This window comes from Cnephaeus nilssonii (assembly GCF_951640355.1).
Source record: "Cnephaeus nilssonii genome assembly, chromosome: 4".
Classification (NCBI taxonomy): Eukaryota; Metazoa; Chordata; class Mammalia; order Chiroptera; family Vespertilionidae; genus Cnephaeus; species Cnephaeus nilssonii.
Window position 1 is genome coordinate 82,018,934 of NC_137075.1, and position 26,957 is coordinate 82,045,890.

At 52.4% G+C, this 26,957-nt stretch overlaps 1 protein-coding gene across 3 annotated transcripts in view; it reads left to right on the forward strand.

Annotated features, from left to right (window-relative positions):
- The window catches only part of PLEKHH1 (pleckstrin homology, MyTH4 and FERM domain containing H1), a 47,170-nt gene that overhangs the window by 7,849 nt on the left and 12,364 nt on the right, over positions 1–26,957 (forward strand). For all 3 annotated transcript variants that reach the window (XM_079768386.1, XM_079768388.1, XM_079768387.1), the window contains exons 2-15: positions 363–520; positions 9,948–10,010; positions 10,915–11,064; positions 13,979–14,062; positions 16,053–16,134; positions 16,414–17,174; positions 20,058–20,136; positions 20,753–20,844; positions 22,308–22,458; positions 22,650–22,792; positions 23,586–23,696; positions 25,245–25,331; positions 25,666–25,827; positions 26,734–26,814. In XM_079768386.1, coding sequence (XP_079624512.1) covers positions 363–520; positions 9,948–10,010; positions 10,915–11,064; positions 13,979–14,062; positions 16,053–16,134; positions 16,414–17,174; positions 20,058–20,136; positions 20,753–20,844; positions 22,308–22,458; positions 22,650–22,792; positions 23,586–23,696; positions 25,245–25,331; positions 25,666–25,827; positions 26,734–26,814 — 2,204 coding nt within the window. The remainder of the gene's footprint in view (positions 1–362; positions 521–9,947; positions 10,011–10,914; positions 11,065–13,978; positions 14,063–16,052; positions 16,135–16,413; positions 17,175–20,057; positions 20,137–20,752; positions 20,845–22,307; positions 22,459–22,649; positions 22,793–23,585; positions 23,697–25,244; positions 25,332–25,665; positions 25,828–26,733; positions 26,815–26,957) is intronic.

Genomic DNA, 26,957 nt, shown 5'->3' on the forward strand with positions numbered 1-26,957 from the left:
TTATTTATCTTTGCATCTCCAGTGCTTAGAACAGTGTCTGGCACATAAATGTTTGTTGATGGGCTAAAATCTTGTTACATGGAATTATTGAATGAAAAACGAATGAGTCCCATGTTTCACTTTTGCAAAAATGATACTAGGTTCTCGTTATGGTTTCTCGGGTTTTGTGATCCCCTGAAGTTGCTCAACGGACTTAGGATAAGACGTGACACACCGAGCTAACGACGGGGGCCATGGGACAGAGGGACGGGCTAACTTACCTCCCCAGCTCTGTTTTTCTCTGGTCTCCTCTCCTCCTTCCCCACCTAACCCTTCCTCCCACACTTATTTGTCGTTTCCTCTCTCTGTGTGCTGGTTCTCAGGGGTCCCTGAATATCCAGAAGTTGATTCCATCATGGCTGAGCCCAAGGTAGAGACCCGGACCAGCATGGACTGGCAGAAACGCTACCTGGCCCTGGAAACCCAGCTTGTGCGGTTCCGCCTGCAAGCCAGCAAGATAAGGGAGCTGCTTTCTGACAAGGTGAGTTCTGGAGATCAGGGAGCTGCCTACCCTCACTGCAGGGGTCCGAGTCAGAGAGGGCCAGCATTAGAGAGCGAGAGTTGGGGAGGGTGATCTTCCTTTTTTGGGGGGTTTATTTTATTTATTTATTTTTAATTGAAATATATTTGACATAACATTGTGTAATTTAAGGTGTTCGACATGTTAATTTGACACATTTATATATTATAATATGACTGCCATCATAGTGCTGATTAGAAGCTCTATCACATTATACAACTATCATTTCTTTTCAGTGGTCGGAATAATTCTAGTCTTGTAGCAGGTTTGATGATTATAATACAACTAGAGGCCCAGTGCACAAAATTCATGCACTGGTAGGGTCCCTAGAGGCTGCCGGCTCCAGCCGGGTACTCCCTCCCTTCCCCTGTTTGCCTGTTGCCACCACCACCACTGCCTGCCAGGGCCTCCCTCCCTTCCCCTGGCCAGCCCCGCCTCCTGGTCGAACTCCCAGACAACTCCCGGTTGAGGGGACAATTTGCATACTACGCTTATATTATATAGGATACTGTGGTCTGTATTCACTATTCTGTGCATTTGATCCTTAGGGTTTACTACTCATTGCAGGAAGGTGAGCTTTGAATAAGATGTTTTTCACACATGCAAAATGAAACTCACCCAAGGTAGTTGTTGTTGGGTTTTTTTAAAGACCAAAATCAAAGCTGTCACCTGGCATTCTTCCCTGCTCTGCTTCATCGCAAGGCACACCATTGAAGTGACACAAATCTTGGTTCTCCGTCACCCTCTGAGTCACATGTGGCTGCAGTGAAGGTTCTAATAATCCCTTAACATCTCTTCAGTGGTGGGGAGGAGGAGGTTTTAGGAGAGAAGACTGGAAACCTCCATCCTACTGCTCACCCTCTACTAAGCATAGGAGCCGAGGAAGGCAGCTTGCTTTCCTGGTGACAAGGACCCAGGCTTTGGAGCCAGACTTACCTGGCTCGGCCACTTACTAGCCCTGTGACCCTGAGCAAGTCCCTTCACCTCTAAGGCAGGGCCACAAATGTCTGCCTGTTGGAGTTATTTTGAGAATTTTACCAGGTCACATATACAAAGGTTCTGGCATAGAATAGGTTTAAATGGGTACAATTATTATCTTTACAGACTTGGGTGGGCTGGTCTGGGACCACCATTTATAATGTTTCTATGGGAGGATACATTCTAAATGGCTGAGGTGTTGTTGTTTTTTTATGTTTTTATTGACTTTAGAGAGAGGGAGGGAAAGGGAGAGAGAAATAGAAACATCTATGAGAGAGAATCATGTATTGACTGCCTCTGGCATGCCCCTTACTGGGGATCAAGCTAGCAACCCATGTCTATATGGGAATCGAACCCGGGACCTCTAGGTACATGGGCCAACACTCGGCCAACTGAGTCACACTGGCCGGGCTAAATGGCTGATTCTTTGGAGCATAACCCATCTGAAGAATAGACACCTGCACTTAAATATATATATATATATATATATATATATATATATATATATATATATATATATAATCTTAATTGAATCAACCATTCTCTCTATAGTTTTGTTTATAGTATCCATCTGCTGAGCAAACCCTTCTTTCACAGCATAAAAGTAAAATTCACTCCGCCCCTCTCCAAGTAATGTCAAAGTCTCGATGAGTAAAGCCTGAGTAAGTGACCTGTGTTCGGAATAGGCCCGCAACCTGGAGCCCAGGAAGATAGGTTTCTAGCGTCACCTCGACCTTTTCACTGCTGAGGGGCGTGGCCCTGGACTAGCCAGGACTAGAACTCGTGAACCTTGGGCCTGTTGGCATTGCATTCTCATTCCGGCTTTGCAGAACAGGTTGGCAGGGTTCCTGCGGGTATGGTTCAGGCGCTGCAAACATAAAGGGCAGAATCCGACACCTCAGGGAACAGGAAGCGGGCCTTGGACAGGTGGTTCTCTGGACCACCTGTGCCAGAAACCTGGCGTGCTTGTTAAGCAGATGCATTCCTGGGCCCCACCCCAACCCTCCTGACCCAAGTCTCTTTGTTAGTTTGCATCTTTAACAAGCTTCCAGAAATTGGTTTCAACACTGCAACGCTTGAAAACCTTGCCTTAGGTTACGGTTATTGGGAAAGGTGTGTGAGGGAAGGCAAGGATCCGTGGGGATCAGCCAGCAGCTCTAAGCACATCTCAGAGGAAAGAGACTTCCTTTTGGTTATATGGACAACAAATAACTAAAAAGTGGCCGTTATGAAACACCTAGGCACACTGCATTAAACGTTTAAACTACCCTTCTCAGTTTAAAGTTGCACAGTGAAAAAAGGGGAATCCTCAGCGGGCAAAATAAAGAGGAAAAACCCACGTGGGACTCCAGTTCTGGCAGCTGAGTGGGATGGGGTGTGTGCCTGGCCTCCCTTGAGTCATGAAAGGCTTGAGGCTTGAGTCTTACCATCTGTGGAGATAGAAGTGAGGTCTGGCCATTTGGAAGCTGGGCCTAACACCGAACCTTCCCTGTAAAGTCAGGCCTATTAAAGGGCTTCACCCTAAATGAAAAGGTGACAGAAAACATCCACCAGCCCAGGGAGATGGCGGGACAGTGTCTCATACTTAGCCAAGGCTCTGGGCAAAAAAAAGCGCCCTGAGAACCTGATGATACTGGTTTAACGTTAGAATTGATACTGTCTGTGTGACTTAGGAACCCTAAATCCTGGGCCAGAGGTACCGGGAGACCTTGTAGGAACAGACACAGAATCCCCATGGCGGGGCGGGGGGAGCCTCAGAGAAGATGAATATATGATCTAAAATGACTAAATATTGAGAGACTAATGTACAGTGAGTCAGAGTCCAAATATACAATAAACAACTGGACTAGACCCCCCCCTCCAAGAACTAATAATAATAGAACTGTTGGCAAGATACTGTAAATAAATGAGTTCAAAATATTGAAGACATAATGAAGTAATTGAAAACATGAGACAAGAATAAGACACTATCCAAAAAGATCAGTTAGACTTTAAAAAAGAATCCAGTAGAACTGCTAGAAGTAAAAACATTTTTCATTGAAATTAAATGTTCAGTAGGTAGCCCTCACTGGTATCTCATTGGTTCAAGGGTCGTCCTGATACACCAAATTTGTGGGTTCGATCCCTGGTCGGGTACATACAGGAATCAACCAATGAAAGTGGGTGGATAAGTGGAGCAGCAGATCGATGTTTCTCTCTCTCTACTTCCTTTCCTCTCTCTCTAAAATTGAAGAAAAGAATTTTAAATAAATAAGTGTTCAGTGGATAGATTAAACACCAGATTAGACACCACTGAAGACAGACTTAATGAATGGAAATATGGACCTGAGGAAATCGTGCGGAATGTAGCACAGAGAGGTAAAGAAGGAGAGGCTGAGACATGGATGCTGGAATGACAGGATCCTATATAAGATTTCAGAAGTGGAGAAGAGAGTGAAGGAGAGCCAATAATGGCTTAAAAGCACATCTCAGAGGGAAGAGACTTCCTTTTGGTTATATGGACAACAAATAACCTAAAAAGTGGCTGTTATGAAACACCCAGGCATACTGCATTAAACGTTTACCCAATAATGGCTCAAAGAAATAATAGCTTAAAATTTTCCAAACTTAATTTAGGAAGCAGAATGAGTGTAAGAGAGATAAAATTTTGTTTAAATCCACGCCTACTGTATTAGCTAGATCGTAGTTTGCTGTAAGAATGAACCCAAAATAGCAATGGCTTAAGCCAGACAGATGCTTATTTCCTTCTCATGTAGTAACTCAGACAGAAGCAGTCTAATTCTAGGGTGGTACCTGCTGCATGTTTGAAGGTGGTCTATCCTGATGTCCACCAGCCCCTTCCTTTTAAGCATGACCCGGAGGTTGCATTCATCCCTCCTTCATATCCCATTGGCAAAAACTCGGTTACTCAGCTGCAGGGAGATTGGACAGTATAGAGTTTTTCTGGATAACCGTGCCTCTGCTAAGTTGGAAGTTCTATTTATATGAGAGAAAAGAGGACAGTTGGGGAGCAGAACTGGAGAACAGTTAGCAGTCTGTAAGTCTAGAATTTGAGTCTAGAATAATAGTAATAACAAATAGATTATATAACGTTCAAATCAGTTGAGCAGGGAAATTGGAATAAAGGAAGTCTATTAAATCTAGGCAGGGAGAGGAAAAAAAGAGTTCGGAAAAAAAGAGGAGTAAATAGCACAAAATGGAAAAGTAGAAATAAATCCACATATATTGGTCATGAGGAGACATATATAAGAATGAGTATTGCATCACTGATGTATGAAAAATTGGAAATATTATAAATGTCTACTAAAAGGGGATGGTTAAACATATTGAGTGTATTTGTACAATGGAATATAATACTGCAGTTCTAAATAAATCAAGTGAGCTACATGTGTAAGGTCAATAAATCTCAAAAACCAGCATTGAACAAAAAAAAGTCCTAAGGAGCCCTAGCCTGTTTGGCTCAGTGGACAGAGCGTTGGCCTGCAGATGAAAGGTTCCAGGTTTGATTCCTGTCAAGGGCACATGCCCAGGTTGCGGGCTCAATCCTCAGTAGGGGGTGTGCAGGAGGCAGCCGATCAATGATTCTCCCTCATCATTAATGTTTCTATCTCTCCCTCTTCTTTCCTCTCTGAAATCAATAAAAATACATATTTTTAAAAATCCAAAGGATATATATACATACACACATACATATATGTGTGTATGTAAATCAATAAAAATATATATTTTTAAAAGTCCAAAGGATATATATACATACACACATACATATATATATATACATATATGTGTGTGTGTATGTGTGTGATATACACACACACGCACACACATATACACTGAGTGGCCAGATTGTTATGATCTCTGAACACATAATAATCTGGCCACTCAGTGTATATCCTATATAATAAAAGTCTAATATGCAAATTGTCCCCTCAAACAGCAGGCAGGCTAGCCAACCGCCCATGTCCCCTCCCCCTGGCCAGGCTGGCCAGACCCCACCCATGCAGCAATTCATGCACCGGGCCCCTCTAATGTGTGTGTGTGTGTGTGTGTGTGTGTGTGTGTATATATATATATATATATATATATATATATATATATATACACACACATACACATACAGGAGGGAGTGGTTATTGCCACAAGAAAAGTATAACGTTAGTGTGCCCAGACCTGAGTTTTCAGGAGAAGCTGAAGTCGTGCCTTGTTTGTGGAATGTGGCTCTTCCCGGGACACGTGAGAGGCACAGTGGCTGCCAGTACAGTAGACTCGGGAGCCAGTCCTCCTGAGTTCGAATCCTGGCTCTGTCTCTTAGCTGTGTGACCGTAGGCAAGTTACCTAATTGCTGTAGTCAGTTTCCTTCTCCGTACAACAGGGACAATAGTACCCATCTCCTAGGATCGGGGTGAAAGCTAAACACGTTAGTACACGGAAAGCACGTGAGCCAGTGCCAGACACATAGAAGTGGCCTGTCTTTTCTGTGTCTGCGTCGGCTAAATGCCCACAGCATTGTTGGTCTTACAAGACACTCTGCAGGCTAATGGTTGGCCACCTCTGGCTTAAAGCCATTCTTTCTGTAAATGGAAGTTACCTCTAAACCAGGACATTTTTGAGAGAGGAAGGAGGCCCTATTACTAGTTATTCCAGATGACAGCCTGTCTCAGCCAAACTGTGCTTGGTCCTAAGTGCCATCCTCGTGTATGAAAAACCAAGTAGCTGCTATCTGTATCCTGCTGGGTAGGTGCCAGGTTGTACACATGAGTTTACAGGAGGCATCCAGTGCAATCTTCAACAGCAACAACCCTTTGGGAGGATGGGGGGCGGGGAGAGACTCATTAACACTCTTTTTTACTGGTGGGGAAACTGAGGCACAGAGAGGCTAAGGGACTTATCTAAAGCCACACCATGGCAGAGCCAGCCGGGTTCCAGAGTCTTCGTGCTTGCCTGTACTGTTTTCTCCAGTGGGTGCAAGGCGGGGGTAAAGACATCGAACCTCCTTTTCAAAGGGAAGCTAAGACCCAGGATGGCATGGTTCTTGGCTCGGGCCACTGCCCAGCACACTGGGCTGCGCTGGGAGCGCAGGGGGGCACCGCTGCTCCCGCCGCCGCAGGGCTGGTATTCCACAGCATCAGCGAGGGTTACGAGGAGCCTGGACGTGGGGGTTAAGTACCAGGTCGGTGCCAAGCGCATTTCGTCAGGTCACTGCAGCCAGTTCCCAGGCAGCTCATGAGTCATGTGCGCGTCGCAGCTGGTGAAAGTGGATCCTGCCCGAGAGTCAGCCGCCTACACCCGACACCTCCGTGGCTGGCAGGGCACCCCAGGCCCACAGGCTAAAGGACAGCTGGGGACACGGTCCTAAGGAACCCTCTGAGAGGAGACACAGGATGCAGGCGGGGTGGCCCACCCACTCCAGCGTCACAGAGCTCCAGGTGCGGCCCTGTAACCGGTTCAAAGGAGAGTGATCTGCCCTCGTGTAAGGGGTGGATGCTGGCATTGAGGGAAGATATTCTGGCATGGACACACCGAGGGCTGTTTCAGCGGCAGTGGGGAAAGTGTGTATTCATAGAAAATGGAGGGAAAACATTCTCGTCAGACGCGGACAGCAGGGTTTTGATAATAGTTGGAGAACAGCGATGGATGCATAGATGGTTCTTACACTCTTTTTAAAACATTTCCGATGTTCAAAATGTTTTCCACATTCAGAAGCTAGTTTCAGAGGAAAAAGAAGACACCAGCGTGAAGGTGGATACAAAATGCTCTGAGTCTCAAGTGTCCTTGCCGAGAAGATAAGAGCGGCCGGGAGGATCCGGGAGGATCCGCAGCCTTGAGGGCCCGGGGCAGCCGGCCCAGGGCTGGGCGGAGACCTTCCTTTCTCTCTGCTTGGGTGATAGCACTTGGGTGATAATACTTTAAAGGGGTATTAAAATCTTGAGGTGAAAAAATGCTCACTATGTTGTCAATAATGGAGTGATTGCTGGCTCTGACCAGTGTCCTTGGCCACTCTTGGCCCAAATGGAAAGGTCTAGCTGGGAAGTAGGACTCAGTTCATTCTGTTCTTCATGCTACCTTGGTTCTCCATTTGTGAAATAGGAAGACGAGTTTTTCCATCCAACGAAGTGAGAAGATATCCAACAGGCATTGCAGAAGGTCACACATAGGAATTCCCACTCCCTATGGAAAACCTCTGTCTTCTGAGCTACAGAGCAGATGTTAGATCTAAATGGTCCAGCTAATGGTCAGTCTAGGAGACTTGTCAGGAATCCAAAGCCTTCCCATTCAATATTTCATTGTATTCTTGAAATGCTCCCGGTCTTTGCGTTATTTAGACTTGTTTCTGATGAGGGCAAACTCCAACTCTGGCCGGCTTAAGCCCACAGGGACTGTATTAGGAGGATCTGGGACAGCTCACAGAACTGAAGGAACTACCCAGTGATCGCGGTGTGGGGAAGTCGGTGTATGTGCTCAGATGCAGTCCCCTGGCTCTTGTCTCTGGTCTCTCGATCCCAGGTTTCAGATTCCTGGGCGAGAGAACCTGATTGGCCCAGTTGGATCCGGTGTCCGAGTGGTGGTGGGGCAGGGGGTGAGGGGGGAGGTTATTTGGTACTAACCTGGTCACTATGGGCCACCACTGTGTGTCAACCACCCCCCACCAAGTAGAATTCCTTTTGTGTTGGGCAGCCACCCTGAAACCATCATGTTGTTTTGTGCTGTGCTCTTATCTTCCTTGTAGCTGCAAGAGTATGTTTGAAGGTCAGGGGACTCCTGTAAGACAGGCCCAAGGACGGTTTGGTTTTAGAAAGATCATCTGGCTCTGATGCCTGTGTCTGGCCAGAACTAACCCGCCAAATCAGGTTTGAATTGAGAGGTTTGGTCATGATTATTAAACCCAGGAGAGGAAGGAAGAGATGTAGGTAGGCACCCTTGGCCTGAGCACATGAATACCTGTCCCAGGTGGTCCTGTCCATTGGGAGTCCAAGGAGCATTTTGCTTTAAATCTTGAGTTTTACTTGGGGACATTAGACCCTTTCAAAGGGAATGTGCCCTGAAAACATCTGTGTCTCCCCCGTCCCAAAAAAGAGGGGGAAATGGATGAGGCAGGGCCGCCCTGAGGAAGGAGGTGCCCCAGGTTCTCAAGTGGGAGCTCCTTGGAGGTGCCTTTCCGCGCCTCCTCTTTCATCCTTGAATCAGGGAGAGAAAGCAGAATTTGAGCCGAGAAGGTGAGAGATTGGGAAAGAAAAGGAATCGCTCAGTTCACGGGTGAATATCAAGTCGGGGTCCAAGCCAAAAGGAGAAGGTTGAGTAGCTGGAGCCAAGGCCACATCTGCAGAGATGGGTGGGCGAGCACTGGGCGGGGGGGGGAGGGGGGCTTGGAAAGCAGGGCCTGCCCGGCCTCAGGGAGGACGAGGCTGGGATACGGTGCCTCTGATGTATGTTTAAGGCATATGTGTTGCTCCGGGGCAGGGCAGGGCCATTGACTGACTAGGCGTTGGCATGTGGCGTGGCATTTGGCGGGAGAATTGGATGTATGACTCGGCTCTGCTTCTGCTGGGCCTTTGTGTGATGGTGTGTGGTTTGGGCAGCACACAGCCGAGCCCTGACCAGGGGCAAGGTGGGAGCTGAAATGCAGCCACACTCCACTCGCCAACCCATGGACTGGCAAAGCTGCAGAGATGCCGTGTGGGTCGGGCTGCTGAGCAGCCCCTGAGACTTCAACTTAGGTCTGGTCCCTGACAGGCATCTGTGTATAAGGACCTTGGTCTCTGTGCTTGGGCCAGTTGGCTTAAGATTCCAGAATTACCAGCTTCCTCATGCCTGAGTGACATGCCTCTACTGATAGCAAGATAGAATTTTTAAAATGCGTCATGAGCCCCTCTACTTCATTAAGATTAAAGAAACCCAACAGGATGATATCTATGAATGCCATTACAGTCAGGGTGGGGAAGTCTTTGTCCCCAGCCAGTGAGCTCTTCCGAGGTGGGAAGGAACATTCTCCCTGGTGACACGATGGCAGCTCCATGCCAGGCACACGGGTGAGCAGCGGCAGGGCACTGTCTGCGACTCCGGGTTGAGGGAGGGAGGCCTCGGAGAGGAGGCCGGAGGGGGACCGAGACTGGGGTGGGGATGCCTCCAGAAGAGTGACGGCCTTCCTGCTGACCCCCCTGGGAACCTTGCACAAGGAAGGGGAAGCAGGCTTTTACTCCCCCAGCAGGAGGACAGCTCCATGGGCTCTTCCCCTCCCGTGAGTTCAGGGTATGAGAGCCAAGTGTTACCCAGACACCCTTGAGCCCCCTCGAGATGGGCGGTTCCAGCCTGGCCTTGGGGAAGGTCTGCACAATTCACTTGCGTTGCCCTGATGTCATGTGCACAGTAGGGACACCTCACCCACATGTCCTCTTTGTCTCCGGTTGAGCAGATGCAGGAGCTGGAGCAGAGGCTGCAGGAGGCCGAGCAGAGAGCAGAGAACGCGGAGACCCAGGTAATGGGGGAGAGGGGATTGAGAGGAGTGTGCAGGGGAGGTGACCCTTGGCCGTTCCTGCCCCTTCCCATGAACTCATGTGGACCTACTCATCACACGGATGAGCTTACAGGGACAAGGAAAACCCGCAGTCATGCGTGAGAACTGCTGAACAAACTAAGGTGCAGGGAGCTTTCTGTGGGTGCGAATGAGTCTTTGGTTAATGGTCAGTGCAGGGAGTGGGTGAGTGGACTAGTCCAAATAGACTAGGTTTTATGCTGAGATAACAAGTTAAGTCTGACATCTCAGCGGTTTATCACGTTTAGTTCTCACTCGTGGTACCTCTCCAGGGAGGGTGCGCCGGGGATTCTGCTCCACACGGGGATTCAGGGATCCAGGCTAACGGAGCTCCCCATCCTCTAGCTGGGCCATCTGGAGCATGCAGCCTCCTTGGTTGCCATGCCAAGGAAAGGGAGCTGGGTGCTTGTGCACCAACTCTTAAACGCTTGAGCCCAGAAGTACGGGTCCTTCCTCTCAGGCCCACTGACTGGACAGAATCCCATGCCCCTCTCACTGCAGGGGCTGGAAATAATCGGGAAGCCATGGACATGCGGTGAGCAGCAAATGTCTGCCACAGTGAGGCGGGAGCAGTTCCTCTCCAGGGCTGTCTGTCCTGCCGGCTCATCCCCACCAGGGCTCCAGAATTAGGGGACCCAACACCCACCTGTTTCTCCCTGTCATTTCCTTTTTTTTTCTGGCCCAGATGAGGCTTAATAAATGGTCATTGAATTAATTGGCCCCACTGCTCTGGGTACGGGCTCTGCCTGGGAGTCACGGGCTGGGGTATCAGCAAGTGTCCCCTCCCATGTTAGTGGCCGTTTCACACAGCACATCCCAACCCTGTGAGATGCTTGGTCCTTTTCAGGTGAGCGTGATGGAAGAGAAGGTGAAACTCTCCAACCTGAAGAATGTGGGCTCCGCAGGCAGCCTGCACCGGAAGTACCAGGAATTACTGAAAGCTGTGCAGGGCAAAGATGAGCGCATCGGCCGACTGGAGGCACAGCTGGAGAAGCAGGTAAGGGCTCCACGCAGCGGAGCGCCAGTGCCCATTGGCCCAGCTTCTTGAGCAGAGCCCCTCGGCTTGACCCTCCCGTGGTGGGGCGCTCACTCCCTCTTGAGCCTGTTCTCCCATGCGGCGATTTCATTCTTGGGAGGCACCCTAGGAGCCAGGCAGGGGATACCGTGGGAGAAGGACCTTGGAGGCAGGCGGATCTGGGTTTCAGTCCCGCCTCTCGCTCCCGCTGCTCTCTAGCTGTGGGCAGGTTACCTAAGTCGCTGCTTCTCATTTTGCACGTCAATAGAATAGGGGCTGTAACACGTCAGAGGGCTGTCAGGAGAATGAGCTAGTGATAGGTGTGTTGTGCCAGGCCGGAGGTTGGTGTTTGGTAAGGAGAGCTGTTCCTTCCCCTCCCTGGCATGTGCCCTGCCCGCAGGAGGGACATAACCCCGGGCCGGAGGATCAGAGCAGCAGAGCTGTCCCAGCAGCCTCGGTTGGCCAGAGTCTCTCAGCGGCCCTGAGTCCATACATTGCTGCTGCTTCTGAAACGCGGCCTCCTGTCCTGAGCACACGGGAGCCCAGGAGGGCCACTGCCCTGCATCCCAGCTACAATCGCACCTTTGCTCCGGAGACGACGTCTGGAACATCCCCCACCGGCTCCCCCTGCCCAGCTCCTCCCCTTCACAGTCTCATTAACTTCGTCCTAGTTCTGTCCCTTCCCTCTGCCTTCGGCCGTACCCACCAACTTTTCCTGGTGCCCGAGCTCCATCCTTTCCAACCCATGACCCCGCCGCGTGGCCAGATGACTTAACTTTCCACATGTGCCCTCTCCATAAAGGTCCCAGCTAATCCTGGCCGGACCTTCCCACCGTCAGGGGCAAACACACCATCATTCGCCAGCGTTCACTGACGTTTCCTTTGTGGGTGTGGCTTTGTAATCTGCGGGGCACCAGGTGTTCCTGAAAAATCATGGGAAAATAGAACTCTGACACATGGAAGCTAATCCGTTCCCATGGATTTCAGAGATTCCTTCTCTTGAGTGGTTCATAGACGTGGCAGATCTGGCGATTGTTGGGCAACAGAATCCTGCTGGAGCTTAGGTCAGAAAAAAAATCGTTTTACAGCCATAATAGGTCAAGACCAGGCTAGGAAGAATGCTGCTCTGTAAGTCAGTAGACCTGGTTTTAGTCCCAGCTGTGCCAGGAGCTGACCGGGGCAAGGCATTTCACCCTCTGGGCCTCAGTGTCCAAGTACGTCAGGGGTCGGTCCGCAGACTTTTTCCATAAAGGGCCAGATAGGAAAGATGTTCGGCTTGCGGGCCACATGATCTCTGTTGCAACTACTCAACTCTGCTGTGGCAGCACGAAGGCGCCCTTGACCACGTATAAATGAATGGGCATAGCTGGGTTTCAATACACTTTATTTCCAAAAGTAGGCCGGCAAAGCGGGTACGGGGAGGGGCGGGGGGGGGGGCAGGGACAAGTGGAAGGCTGGGTTTGGCCTGTGGTCCAGTTTGCAAGCCCCTAACCCAGATGACCTTAACTTAAGGTCCTTCCAGCTCTGCAATTGTGAGTCGAGTCGGACATTTCCATGTTCCCATCTCACTTGCACAGACGCCCTTGTTTGGAGCGTATGTCCATCACACGTTCATGAGGCAGTTTTGCCCTGGAAGTGTAGCCAAAGTCGGCATTGCTGGTCTGTACGCTGCTGCAGAATGTCCCGCACCCCATGCGTTTAGGTCAGGGCACTTGTGCTCGCTGTGGAACTGGTTGGTTACCTGGGCCGCCGGCACCGGGCTGGGCACTTGTGACTTCCTGGTCACAGTGCCCCCGGAGGGAGCTGTGCCGCCCCCCAGCCTGGAGATGACATGCAGGCCCGAGGGTCAGGTGCCCACGGCAGGTAAGCCTCAGAGGCAGAAGCAAAGCCCCAAAGCCTGCCTTTCCTTCCAGCCCGGGCTGCTGTGCTTTCCATACAAACCTCGCCTTTCTATCACCTTAGGTGCTCTCCTGATTATGTTGAGGGAATGGTGGTTCTCGTGTGCTAATTCAGCTTCGTTTTCTGTTTTTAACTGCCAAGATAATACATGAGTCTAGTAAGAAGAGCATAAAATGACATTTTCCCTCTGTCCCCAATCCTTCCTTCCTTCTCCTCCCTGTTAACCACTGTTCGTTGTGAACGTGTCTTGTGTAGCAGAGCACAGCATCCTGTTTTCATGTTTATTTCTCCCTTATTTGTGGAAATTTGGTGATTTTCGGTGTTGAGTTTTTTTGTCTTTGTTGCTTTATCAAATTGCAGCTGACGGTTCCTGGGCGCAGGGGGTTTATTAGTTCAATAATATGTACAATTAAAACGTTGACAGATATTCTCAAATTGCTCCCAGAAAGACTTAGCCAGTTCGTGTCAGAAGGGTTATTTTCCAACATTCTTGATAATTTGGGACCATATTAAACTTTGAAATTGTGTTAGTCTGATAGAGGAAAGTGATGTCTCGTTTTTAGCAGATTTCTTAAAATTATGATGGAGGACGAACAGCTTTTTCATGGGTTTTGTTGCCTCCTTTTTCTGTTGATTTCCTGTTCATATCCTCTGGGTTGTTTATTTCAAATTAGACCTTTGTATGTGTTGCAAATCATCCTCCAGTTGGTCTTTTGATTTTGTTTAAGGGATTCTTTTCTGTTTTGGCCAGATAGTAATTTTGGCCAGATGGTATAGATTTATTAGTCTTTTCTTTCATGACTTTTTGGCATTTCTCTATGCTTAGGAAGGCCTTTCCCACTTTAAGAATATTAAACATATTCGTAAGTGAATTTATGTTTTTCTATTAGGGCACCCTGTCCAATCGCCTGATATTTCTTCTCAGGGTTTCCCGCCTCTAATTATTCACTAAAACAGTGACTGTTGTCATTAACTGAAGGTCCTCTCTTTCTTGTAGAAGCAGATGAGAGCTGAGGAAGCAAAAATTGTTCAAGAAAAAGCTGCAAAGATCAAGGAGTGGGTGACCCTAAAGTTAGCAGAGGTGAGTCACACACTCTTCCCCGGAGCCTGGGATGGACATGAGTGCTCACGCCCCTCAGCCTTTTTCCGCCTCCTGTGTGAGGGGCCTTGACCGTCCTTCATTTTGTTAACCATTTGCCCTTCTTTCAGCCCAAATGCTGAGACCCTCCACTTCACTTTCCCCTTCCTCTGTCGTGGCTGGGTTCCCAGAGCTCCTGAGTAGCTCTGTGCTGTGTGTAAGTTTGGGGAAAAGCAACGAGCCTCACTTCTGTAGAGTCACATCAGTTCCCACGCGGTCCTTAACCATCCGCTCTCTCCACTTTCTCCTCTGTCCTCTCCATTCCTCTTAATGTTTAAAAATGTACCTAAGTTGTACCACTGTAGCTGGTTTTTAAGTGTAAATTATAGTGGCATTAAGTACTTTCACAACCATCACCACAGTCTGTTTCTAAAACGTCTCAGCACCCCAAATAGAAGCTCAGTACCCATTCAACACTGACTCCGTTCTCTCCTCCCTCCGCCTCCCAGCCGCTGACAGCCCCGGTTCTACTTTCCACAAATGCCATCATCTTCCTAGTTCATCACTTGCTATAGCTTTGTTTAGGAAACTGGGGACTAGATGCTACAGTGCTACTAACAAAACAAACAAACAAAAAACAGAAACAATAAAAAACCTTTCTAAACACAAGGAAAAGGAGTTAAAGTTTGGGAAAGGATGGAAGCTCATTTGTTCCCCTCTGTCCTGACACTTGTGGCTCACACCTGTAGGGGGTCATCTGTCCCCTTCTGTGGACACACATCTCAGGTCACCTGCTAGGCTACAAGTTCCTGGGGACAGAGCTGATGATTGCACAGCCCTGACCTCTTGCTAAAAGGTATGTTGGATTTCATTTAAAAGAAATACATCCTTAGCCGTTTGGCTCAGTGGATAGAGTGTTGGCCTGCAGACCGAAGGGTCCCTGGTTCGATTCCGGTCAAGGGCGCCTACCTTGATTGCAGGCTCCTCCCCAGCCCGGGCCCTGGTCAGGGCTCGTGCAGGAGGCAACCAATAGATGTGTTTCTCTCGCATCGACATTTCCCTCTCACTTCCACTCTCTCTAAAATCAATGGAAAAATATCCTCGGGTGAGAATTAAAAAAAAAAAAAGTTTTTAAGAAATGAAGCAACCATGAGGATGGATCTCATGGACATTGTGTTGTTCGAAAGAAGACAGACACAGAAGTACATGCTGTATAATTCCATTTATATAAAGTTCAAAAATGGGTACAACAAAATCCATATGGCCTTACCTGTTTGGCTCAGTGGGATAGAGCTTCGGCCTGCAGACTGAAGGACCCCGGGTTCGATTCCGATCAAGGGCACATACCTCAGTTGCAGACTCAATCAATCCCTGGCCCTGGTTGGGGCACGTGCGGGAGGTAACCAATCTATGTGTCTCTCTCACATTGATGTTTCTCTCTCTCTATCTCTCCCCCTCCCTTCTACTCTCTCCAAAAATCAATGGAAAAATACCCTCGGGTCCGGATTAACAACATTTTTTAAGAATCGATATGTGTAAGGATTCATACTTAGATGGTAAAACCCAGAAAGCAAGGCAGTGAGTCTCTTAAACTTAGAAGAACGGTTGTCTCTGGGGAGGGAGGGACGTGTGATTGGAAAAGGGCAAGCCCAGGGTGGTGGAAGGCTGGAAAATTCCTTGACCTGGATGGTGGTCACGTGCGTGTTCGTTTCAGCATCATTTGTTACGCCGTGCATTGACGTGCTGTGCAGTTTTCTGTGTATGTGTATTTCACAATTTTAAAAACCTTAAAAATGAAACTAGAAAGAAAAGGGCAGGGATTGCCAAATGGAACTCTATCCCAAAGGAGACTGGTTAGCCCAGAGGAAGGGAGGAGCTCAGGGCAGCACTTTTCGAAGGTTTGGTCTTTAAAAAGGATTTTAAGCTTATTTTGAATGAGGTGTCTAAAGCGGTAAGCTGAGGATTCTAAACCTTCCGCTTTCCGTGTGCCCAGCTGGAGATGGAGAACCAGCACCTGAAAAGCTGTAATCAGCGCCTGGTGGAGCAGGTGGCAGCCCTTCAGGAAGCCCTAGAAGGTAAGTGGGCCAGTGTGTGTGTGTGTGTGCCAGTGTGTGTGTGTGTGTGTGCCGGTGTGTGTGTGTGCTGGTGTGTGTGTGTGTGCGCGCGCGCGCCAGGGTCTGTGTGTGTGCCAGTGTGTGTGTGTGTGTGTGTGTGTGTGCCAGTGTGTGTGTGTGTGCGCGCGCGCGCGTGTGTGTGTGTGTGTGTGTGTGTGTGTGCGTGTGTGCGTGAGTGTGTCGGGGTGTGGGGCTGAATTAAGATAGCTCTCGACATGCCTGCTTTTGCCCCCACCATAGCTCTTCAGATGGCGCTTTCCGAGAATCTGCTGGTGGCCCCCCAGGAGATCCCAGAGCAGGATTCTGTCCCTGCAGGGCCAGGAGCCCCGCTGATGGGGCAGGACAGTGGTGCTCAGGCCCGGGACGCTCTGAAGGCCGCCCTGCCGGCACCCGCCCCAGGCTCTCCGCAGAGCGAGGACTCTGTCCCTGAAGTGAGGAGCGCCCCGGAGGAGTTCAGTTCCTTCGTGGTCCGTCCCGGGGGACTGTCAGAGGCCAAGACCCTTCCATCTCGTCTGGGAAGAGAGGGCTCTCCTGGCCAGCTGTGCCTGAAGACTTGCACCCCCAGACATGCTTTGTCGTCCTGGGGTGAGGGCCTGGTCACTGCTCAGGGAGGGTCCCTCCCTGGGACAAAGACCTCTGCCAGGGAAGGTGGCCCCGGCTGCAGCCTGACCCTCCCGAAGGTGCGGGCTCCCGGCACCCCCTCCGACAGTGTCCAGCTGGCCAAGCGGCACCACAGCCAGCCGCCCGTGGGCCCTGAGCGCTCCAACCACGTGGTGAGCGTGGAGATTGGGACCCTGGCTGCCCTCCCCCACTCCGGCCTTCCCGAGGTGGCGGCCCCCGTGGAACTCGATGAGGAACCAGAGAAGATGGAGATGGAGGAGCCGCCCCCAGCCGGGAGGAAGGAGGAACGAGAGAGCCGGAAGGTCTCCACAGCGGAGCTGGTGGAAGTGGATTTGGGGAGCAAACCACCCACACCCCCCTTGCACCGGTTTCCATCCTGGGTAAGAGGCCCCCTGGGGGCTGGGCAGGGCTGACGAGGTGACCCGCGTCCTCGAGCACAGCACACACTGAGCAGGGGCCAGGCGGTCGTGCTCACGGTGCCTCCAGGAGCCAGTTCCACGGGGCCTGCCCAGAGCTCCCAGCCAGCCAGGGGCAGAGCCGGGATGGGGTGATTGGGCGGAGGCCAGCTCTCATGTCCTAAGCCAGCGCCCGCCGTGTGCCACTCGCCAGGTTGGTGTTGTGCGGGGCAGTGTGCACGTCTTCTCGTTCGGCCTCTCACTCTTAGAGGTGTGCAGCGTGGGCGCTAAGGGCAGGGCTTCCAACGTCACATCGCGAGGGTTGAGTCACTACCTCTGGGACCCGGGCAAGTGGCTAACCCTCTGTGCCTCGGTTTCCCAGTATGTAAAATGGGGATAATGGTGCCCACTTTATCGGGTTAATAGTAACAAGTACTTGTGGGAGTGGGTCATGGGGAGTGGCATGGAAGTGTTGGCTGTTGTTATTTCTGAGCCTGGGCTTCCTCCCTTGCACCACAGGGTAAAACGCTGTGCTGGTGGGCGGGGCACTGCTTCAGAATCGGTGATCTGGGTGGAGATACCGATGAGACGAGACCGCCATGCACTAATCTCTGTAGAGCTGGGCGATGGGTCCGTGAAGTCATACTCGATTCTGTTCTCTCCACTTTCGTGTCTCACGTTTTCCATTAAATGGGAAGCGGGTGGGGATGGGCATTGCTAAGGCTGCACGGGTCCGTGGCGAGGGTGAGATGAGATCACGGATGTCGAAAGCTGAGCACGGAGCCCGCCACAGGCCAGGACTCCTTGCCTTGTCTGCGCAAGGAGTTGGATGCTGTTTTTCTTTACAGATTGGGGAACCGTTCTCCCTACAGACTTAGTTACGTGCCCAAGGTCATGTAGTCGTTAGTGAGGGACCAGGCTTTAAGTAAGACACGTGGGGCAGTGAGGGTGTTCCAGGAAGGGCCTGGAGTGGGGCAGATAAATGGGCACCAAGTCGTAAAATTAGGCACAAAAAGATTATTACTCCCAGTGGTGGCGGACCGGCCCCCTGAGCCCGGCTCTGACTCTCCAGCTTCCTGCCTCTTGGAGGACATCGGAGAGTAGCTGTCAGCCTCTCCCTCAGGGTCTGACCCCTGCATGCTGCAGGGGACGTCCGTCAGGCTCCTGGCAGCACAGGGAATTGTGTGCTGGGGCGTGCCCCCTCCCCCTCCCCCCCCATCACTGCCTGGGAGGCCCACCTTTCAGGGTCTCCTTTTGAAATGCCTCATCACCCCAAGCTTATGGGCTGCATGCTTAGCAGTGATTTCCACAGGGGGACCTGGATGACTCAAGACACACCTGCGGGGGGGGGGGCCAGGAGGGCCACAGGCCAAGGATTGCCGAGCTGTCCCTGAAGCCCCGGGGTCCTGGCAGGGCCACAGGAAGGGTAAGGCAGGGAAGCAGCAGGTGGACGAGGAGCGAAGGGGCAGGTGGGACAAGGTGGAGAGGCTTTGAAGCTGGGGGAAGGGCCAGGCCAGGCTGGAATGCCATCGGAACCATCCCTCCTCTTGGTCACTGTGGTCTTGTAATTACAAATGTCCTTGGAGCCCTAAAGCCGAGGTGGGCAGCGAGGGAGCTCTCAGCAAGGGACCAGCAGGGGGCTTAGCTCCACCCAGGCCCTGAGGAAGCCACAGTGGCCAGGGCGCCCAGCCTTTCTTCTCAGGTGAGACCAATGGGGCAGTGACCATGGGGCCGGGGAGACCAAGACTGAGAATTACAAGGCCGTCCCATCCGAGGGAGTTGGATAATCTTATTTGCCAATTTAGGGTTTGCAGAGCCCTTTTTCTGTGGACCTCCAAAATAACCCTTGTTAGACATTAGATGGCCTTTTGTGAAACACTCCTATTTGTTCAGTGATAGTTGCCTAAATCCCTAAATCATGGTGAACCTGAATTCCTCAAGCTTCGCTTTTTCATGGTCCGCCACTACTGAGAGTAACAGTCTTCTTGATGCCTAATTTTACTACTTGGTCCCAGTTTATCTGCCCCACCCCAGTGCCCCTCCGGGGGCACCCTCACTGCCTCACACGTCTTACCTTACATTCCCAGGCCCTTATCTGGGGATCTCATCCCAGCCCGGCCCTCCCCCCAGGTGCCTCAACCCCACTGCCCTGCCCCCTGAGCTGACCTTCTCGGTCCTTGTGACTCACCAGTCACCTGACGGGGCCTTTGTTGTCCGTTTATCTTGACTGGAGAAAAGAGATATGCAAAAGCGAAGGTGGGGCCATCCAGGGGAGAGGCTAGAGTTGAGGGTGGGCGTTCCCCATCCACGTCTCCAGCGGCTTGTGGGTGGGGTTCTCCGTTTGACACAGGCTTTGTGGGTCGGACCAAAGCCTAGCCGCGATGTGACATTATTACTGTAGAGAAAATCTGTGTCCCAGCTTCCAAACTGACTTATAGAAGGTCATGCCCTCACCTCGGGGCTCTGACTTCCTGGTGGTCCACACCCTACTTCTAGGGGTGAGAGCCTGAAACCCAAGAGCTGGGAAATGGGTCAGGCTCAGAGACACGGCCACCGACCCCTCCCCTCGGAGTCTCCTTCCCCCTGAAGGGAGGGGTCAGAGAGGTGAGTGGCTGTTGGGCACTGGTTAAAGTCCAGGTGTTAGATATTCACATCAATAATTTAATTGGATTCTCACAACACCTGAGTCTGTTACCCCCATTTCAGAGCTGAGGCCCAGAAATGATGTAACTCGCCTCCTGTAAGCGGCCGAGCCTGGATGTGGACGCAGGTCTGGCTGCCTGCAAAGCCATACTCTTCCCCACACCCAGGAGGGGCTGGGGTGGGCGTAGCCATGGGCTCTGACCCTCCTGGGACTTCTCATTCCAGGAGAGCCGCATCTATGCCGTGGCCACGTCAGGCATGTGTCTCTCGGACGTACCTCCCCGAAGTAGTGCCACCTGCTTCGGTGAGTCCCAAGTGGGGTGCCCATGGTGGTCAGGGTGGACGTGCAGCGGAGGAGAGGCTTCTGGGCAACACCCAGGGCTCTGGTCACCTGGCACCCCATTTCCATTCCCCCCACCCCCAACAGGTGAGTTTCAGGGAAATCCCACAGCCAGGGCTGCCTTAAAGAGAAAAGGAAACTGCAGATTCAGCCCATTACCTGCTGGGTGGGCGTGGTCTTGAACAGGGTTGTAGCCAATCTGAGAGCTGGAGGGGACTATAGAGGAGGGGTCCCCCAGCCCAGCTCCCTACCTGCACTGCAGTAAAGGCGTGGGGGGAAGGGGCCCCAGTACCTTGATTTATGTGAGCCCCTGAGAGAGGCCCATCCCCACCACAGCCTCCCAAGTCCCGGGCCGGCCACAGAACCCCCACGGGCTGTGAGCGCCACGTAGCGCATGACGGGTAACTCGCCTTGGCAAGAGTGGGAACAAAGGCCGTGGCCCTTATCCTAAGATCTGTCCCCGGAGTGCTGTTCCAGGGAACTCCGTCTGCAGCTTTCCCCCTCCTCCCTCTGCAGTGCCCACACCCCGTCCAGGGCCATGGCCTGGAGCTCATCGAGTCCCCCTTCCCTGCCCCTCCAGGTTCAAGGCCTCCCTCTCTATCGTCCCCTGGGCCTTTCTCGGGCCTTGTCTACAAGAACTGCTCGGTGCCTGTCTACACAGTCCTGAAGGGGGTAAGAACTGCTCTCCGAGGATGGCTGCCCGCCCCCCCCCCCCCCCCCCCCGCTCCCCGGCTCCTTGTCCAGTCAGTGGCTGGAGTGGGGCCCCAGGGTCAGGTTTCTGTATACACACACACACACACACTCACACACACACGCACTCACACACACAACTCTGGGCAAGAAGCACAGCCCACTCCATAAGTCGTTTTAGTTTTATCATCTTTATCAGACTTCCAGTAGAAAAGTTCTATATTTACAAAAATTTGAATAAATATGCTTGTGGGCCAAGGAAAAAGGAAAAGGTTAAGCCTATGGCTGCTCCGCCTGTCCCCCCCTCCCCCATCTTGTCACACGCGTGTCCCAGAGGGTGGGGCTCTTTTTAGAACTTTTTACGTGTTCAGACATATACTCCCATATAAACTCCATACATCCCCACACTTTTTAAAACAAAAAATCAGATAAAAGGGCAGCATGTTTCATATGCATTTTCGTCTCCTTTTATGATTAGTTTTTGAAATCGTAACGGTTGTACTTGGTAGAACTTTTTATAGAAGAATAAGAAGCCAAGAGTGGAGTTTCCTCCCGCATTGCTTTCCCCTAGCTCCCCGCCCAGGGCCGCTGTCCTTCGTGGTCTGGGGCTTGTTCTGTAAGGCCTTCTGCTGTGTTTGCAGATGCGTTCACAAAGAGTCGCTCTCTGTCACTTGCACATACACATGCATGCACACCGAGGGGTCACACTGCGTGTCATTCTACCCCTCGCTTGTTCTCCCAGCCGTGTGCCAGGCCTTCCTGCCGTGCCTCCCCTGTAGGGCTGCCCCGTCCCCTCACGCAGATGCCCACAGCTACTTCAACCTGTCCTCCACTGATTGACAGTTTAGGACACCTCTCTGTTTCTCTCTAAAATCGATGGTGTGATGAACATCATTGTGCAACTCTATCTCTGTGCACTTTCGTATACATGTCTCCGGAGGACAGAGGTCTAGAGGTGGACTTTAAAGTTGACAGGCAGTGCCAAGTTGTCTTCTAAAAAACCTCATCACACTACAGAGAGCCCTTTTCGCCAGTTTCACCAGCATGGAGAGAAGCAATCTGAGCAAATGTCTGTCCGTGGAGATGGTCTTTCCTAGTCCCCGCCCGTTTGTGAAGCTCCTGTCCTCACCCTTGGGCTGTGGTGTGGCTTTCTGGCCCCCTAGTGGCAGGGAGTAGGGGTCACAGTGGTTAGGTGTTCAGCTGGGATGGGGCAGCTCTTTTAGGAACCACAGAGGATGGTGACACCCACACACACACCCCCAGTCAGCCCAAGGGGAAAGGTGGAGAAGGGACAGTTGTCTGGTGGGTGGCCTGGCTGGGTGGCGGCGTCCTTGTGCCCAGACAGGCTGTGCTGGCCACACCCTGAGCGCCTGGAGCCGGAGTGCAGGCCAGGGGGTGGGGGTGTCTTGCAGCCCGAGCTGCATGGGCCGGGGCCTGTCTTGCAGAGAGTCACCCAGATCAGCACCGTGCCCTTTGTGGACGAGTCCTCGGGGTCCGATGACGACTGCAGCTCTCAGGCGAGTGTCCAGAGTTCGGTCCCCTGCTCTGAGCCCAGGAAGACCAGTGGACTAGGCAGCCCCCGGGCTATCAAGAGAGGTATGGAGCAGGGGAGCTGAGGGGTGTGGGCAACACGGGGCCCCTCACCTCCTCCCATGGGCAGCCGTGCATGGGGTCCCTGCTTGATCTCTGCCCGTGACCCTCAGCCCCAGACTCGGGGGTCCCGGGTGGCTGAGGAGCTGGGGTTGGGTGGCATGGGACACAGGCCTCGAATCCTCCCCCGTGGCCAGGTGTCTCCATGTCCTCTCTGAGCTCGGAGGGCGACTACGCCATCCCCCCAGATGCCTGCTCCCTGGACAGCGACTACTCAGAGCCTGAGCACAAACTACAGCGCACCTCATCCTACTCCACTGAGGGGCCGAGCCTGGGCAGGGTGAGCTCAGGGTGGCCCCACCGGATGGGGCTGAGGCGGGGCAGGGCGGGAGCTGCCTGCCCGGGACCCTCAGCACACTGGCCCACCGAGCCCAGGGGTTACACAGAGTACCTCGTTTTAGCTCCATGCTGACGCTGGGATGCTGGGAGCTAACATTTCCTGAGTCCTTACAGTGTGCCAGGCACAGTGCTCCGTGCTTCTCACGTACTGTCTCAGTTGTCCTCACATCCTCTCAGGATTATTACCCCATCCTGTGGATGAGAAGCCTGAGGCTCAGAGACATGCTTCTCCGGAGCCAGCCGTAAAGCCAGATCCCATCCCCAGCCCTTGCTCCACACCACCGAGCTGCCCTGTCTGAATCTGCCCCGCCCCGAACCCTCCGCCCCAGCCTGAGGGACGTGCCCACTGTTCCCCAAACCTCTCCCTTCCCTGCTGCCTCAGTGGCCGCCCTCCTCCTACTGGCTCATCTTTGAGGGAAAGGCTGACCTTTCCTGAAGGCCCCTCTCCCAGCCAGCCTCTCCCTTGTGCAGCCCCTGACCTGCCGCCTCCTCATGGTCAGGTGTGCTCCCCAGCCAGCAGGACTCTCCCAAAGCAGGGCCACCCATGTTGATGTAGTTCTCCCTGAACCCTTAGCAGGACACAGTGCCCTCAAAATACACACAGTAGGTACTCAATTTTTTTTCTAACTGGTGACAAAGCAGTGACTCAGCTGGGCTCCGTGGGCCTGTGTGATGTCCACACCTCAGTGAGTCCCCCTCTTCGCCCTTCCCCTCTGCACCCTTCCCCACTGCAGGAGTCGCTGGAGAAGTCGGGCTACCTGCTGAAAATGGGCAGCCGGGTGAAGACGTGGAAGAGGCGCTGGTTTGTCCTGAGACAGGGACAGATCCTGTACTACAAGTCCCCGGTGAGACCCTCCTCCCCAGGACTGTCATTTAGGGACCCCACCCAGCCCCAGGACTGTGTGAGGAGAGCTGGAAGAGGGGCCGTGTGGCCCATGCCAGAGGGCAGAGGTCTGGCAGGTGGGAGAGGCTTTGAGCCACACCCCAGACCATGAGGCTGGTCATTGGTTCTCACAGTGAAATCAAGCACTGAGAAGACAAAGGCAATCCTAGATGAGTTGGCTTGGACACGCCTTCCTTCAGAAGCCGAGTTCTTCTTTTACCTGGTTCTGTAAAAGAACTGTTCTAAAAGGCGAGCCCAGCCTGGCCAGTGTGGCTCAGTGGTTGAGCATTGACCCATGAATCAGGAGGTCACGGTTCCATTCCCGATGAGGGTACATGCCCGGTTGTGGGCTTGATCCCCGTGTGGGCGTGTAGGAGGCAGCGGTCAGTGATTCTCTCTCATCATTGATGTTTCTATCTCTCCCTCTCCCTTCCTCTCTCTCTGAAATCAATAAAAACATTTTTAAAAAAAGGAGAGCCCATTGCCTCCTCCCCATCCTTCCTAACACTGTTAGGAATTAGGGAGCCTTGGACACGGGAACTTATTTTGACAGGCCCTCCCTGATCAATAACCAATGTTAATGTTTTAAGGGGGGCAAAAAGGCCTTGTCTCCTGTGCAAATCTCGTTGATTGGTTGTGGCTGTCTGGAACACCTTGTTAAGGATTCTGGGCCTGGATTGCTCAATAGGCAGGCATGCTCTGATCGATTAGTAATGTCTGCAGTGGCACTGGAAATGGGAATGGTGATATTTAAGCCACTTATTTGCCACACTTGATATAAAGGATGTAGTAGAAAAAAATGTAAGGGCTTTACAGCTTAGTAATAACTTGGTAGCTTTGGACCCAACATTAAAGGCTCGGTCGAAAAAGAACAGAATCTTACCATTTGCGACAGCATGGATAGACCTAGGGGGTATTTTGCTAAGTCTGTCAGAAAAAGGCAAATACCACATGTTTTCACTTAAATGTGGAATCTAAAGTACAATATAAATGAACAAACAAAACAGAAACAGACTTAAAGATTCAGAGCACAGACGGATGGTTGCCAGGGTGGAGGGAGTTGGGGGCTGGGCAAGAAAGGTGAAGGGATTGAGAAGTACAGATTAGTCGTTACGAAACAGTCACAGGGACGTGAAGTGCAGCCCAGGGAGAACAGTAACGCTGTAACAGCGGGGTGTGGTGCCAGGTGGGTACTGGAAACGCCAGCACAACACCTTGTGAGGCCTGTGATTGTCTAGCCGCTGTGCTGTACACCTGACACTAATACAAAAGGATAGTGATTGTATACTGTAATTTAAAGTATTTTTAGAATTTTTTTTTTAAAAAGCAAAGACATACAGGCTCAATCTACGCTTTTTGAGCTGGGTCAGAGGGACCCAGGTCTAACCATTGCTCCACTTGGCTAGAAACAGGACGCAGAGCACGTTACCCACCATGCATAGCCCAGGAAAGCGTGGAATCACTTCCTCCTTTGCCGTGACCTAGAGTGAGAGCATTCCTTTCTTTACAGAGTGATATCATCCGGAAACCTCAAGGGCAGGTGGACCTGAACTCCCGTTGCCAGATTGTTCGAGAGGAGGGTGCACAGACCTTCCAGGTGAGCAGGGTCCTCACAGCTAGCATCTTAGGCAGGGAGGTGCTGGGTTTGGATGCGGCTGTGGTGGTTACAGAGGTGGGGCAACACGGCATGAGTGAAAGACACCTGAGTGTGACCCTAATTTGTGAGTCCGAGGAAGGAAGAGGACACAGAATGGGAGCGAGAGTGAAGGGAGGAGAGACAGGGAGAGCAAGACGAGGGGGAAAAGAAGGGGCGAGTTCCAGGGTGGGGAGCAGGACGGCCCAGTGGGCGCTGCGGTTTGTGCCACCCAGAGCCAGTTTCTGTTACTCTACCCTCCTGTCTCCCGGCCCCGCCCCATCCCCCTCCTGCACAGCTCGTCTCTGAGAAGAAAACCTATTACCTGACGGCGGACTCGCCCTGCCTGCTGGAGGAGTGGATCCGAGTGCTGCAGAGGCTGCTGAAGGTCCAGGCCCTCGGGCCGCCGGCCCTGCCTCAGGGGGGCACCAAGCCCACCGTGAAGGGCTGGCTGACCAAGGTATGGCTGCGGCTGGCTGGGGAGGAAGGCGGGCCTTCTGAGAGTCGGATTCAGGCGCGGGAGTGCCCAGGGGCACGGGGTCCCCTCTTGATCCACGGCTCCTCCAGGGATTTCCTCACAGGGATTAGCCGGTTGGCTTCAAACACCGTCTGACCCCACAGGGGATGGATGGTTCCCTGGAAACAGGGTGGGGTTGTTAGAACAACAGCTATTCTCAAGACCGAGGAATGTGCCCATTTTGAGGTCATTAGGGGTCCCCCACCCCAACCTGAACCCGCCAGTATGAATAGTGGGAAGCTGGGACCTAAGCGAGGTGGGTGTGGCCACTTCAAAACGTGTAACCTCCCAGGCCGGCCCTGAAGACGGGTTAGTTAGGGCTCTTCTGGTTGCCAAGAGCGGAGAAGCACACGTTAACCCCAAGTAAGGGGGGGACGTTAACAAGGAAGCGCGTGACCTGGGCCCACAGCCGCCAGGAGGCAGAGCGGCTAGTCGGAGCGCGCTCGGTGGGTGCTGCGGCTCTCTCTCTGCCTCTGCGTCCCATTCGGTCCCCTCTGTGTGCGTCTGCTGTTCCCACACCATTTATACTGGCCTCCCTGCCCTGCCCTTCCTCTCGGCTTTCTGACCACCCCAGCCTCTGCTAAGGCAGGTCCTTCCTCGGCCACGTTCCTGGGACAGGACACCCGATTGGCCTGCTCTCGCTGGGATGGACGGGGCGTGCCCTGGGGCACACCGTGGCCCCTCGCTGCGAAAGGGCTGGTTCCCTCGGGGAGTCTGGGCGTCTCCACTGAGGACCTGAGCTTGACCCGGGGCTTTTACGTCTGCCTCCCTGTGGCTTCCCTGTGCCAGGCCCGGATGTACTTCGGGGCCCCCTGGTTCTGGTGATGCCGGCTCGTTTCTGCCTCGCAGGTAAAGCATGGCCACTCCAAGCTGGTCTGGTGCGCTCTCGTCGGGAGAACCTTCTTCTACTATCGGAGCCATGAGGACAAGGTACTCCCGGCCTCGGACAGCACCGTTCCCTCTCCCCCCAGACCCCTGTCCTGGGGCTCCACTTTCCCTTCTACCCCGTAGCCCCACAGCCAGTGCAACGCCAGCTGGCGGGCTCCCTCCACAGAGCATGCCAACCTCCCCCC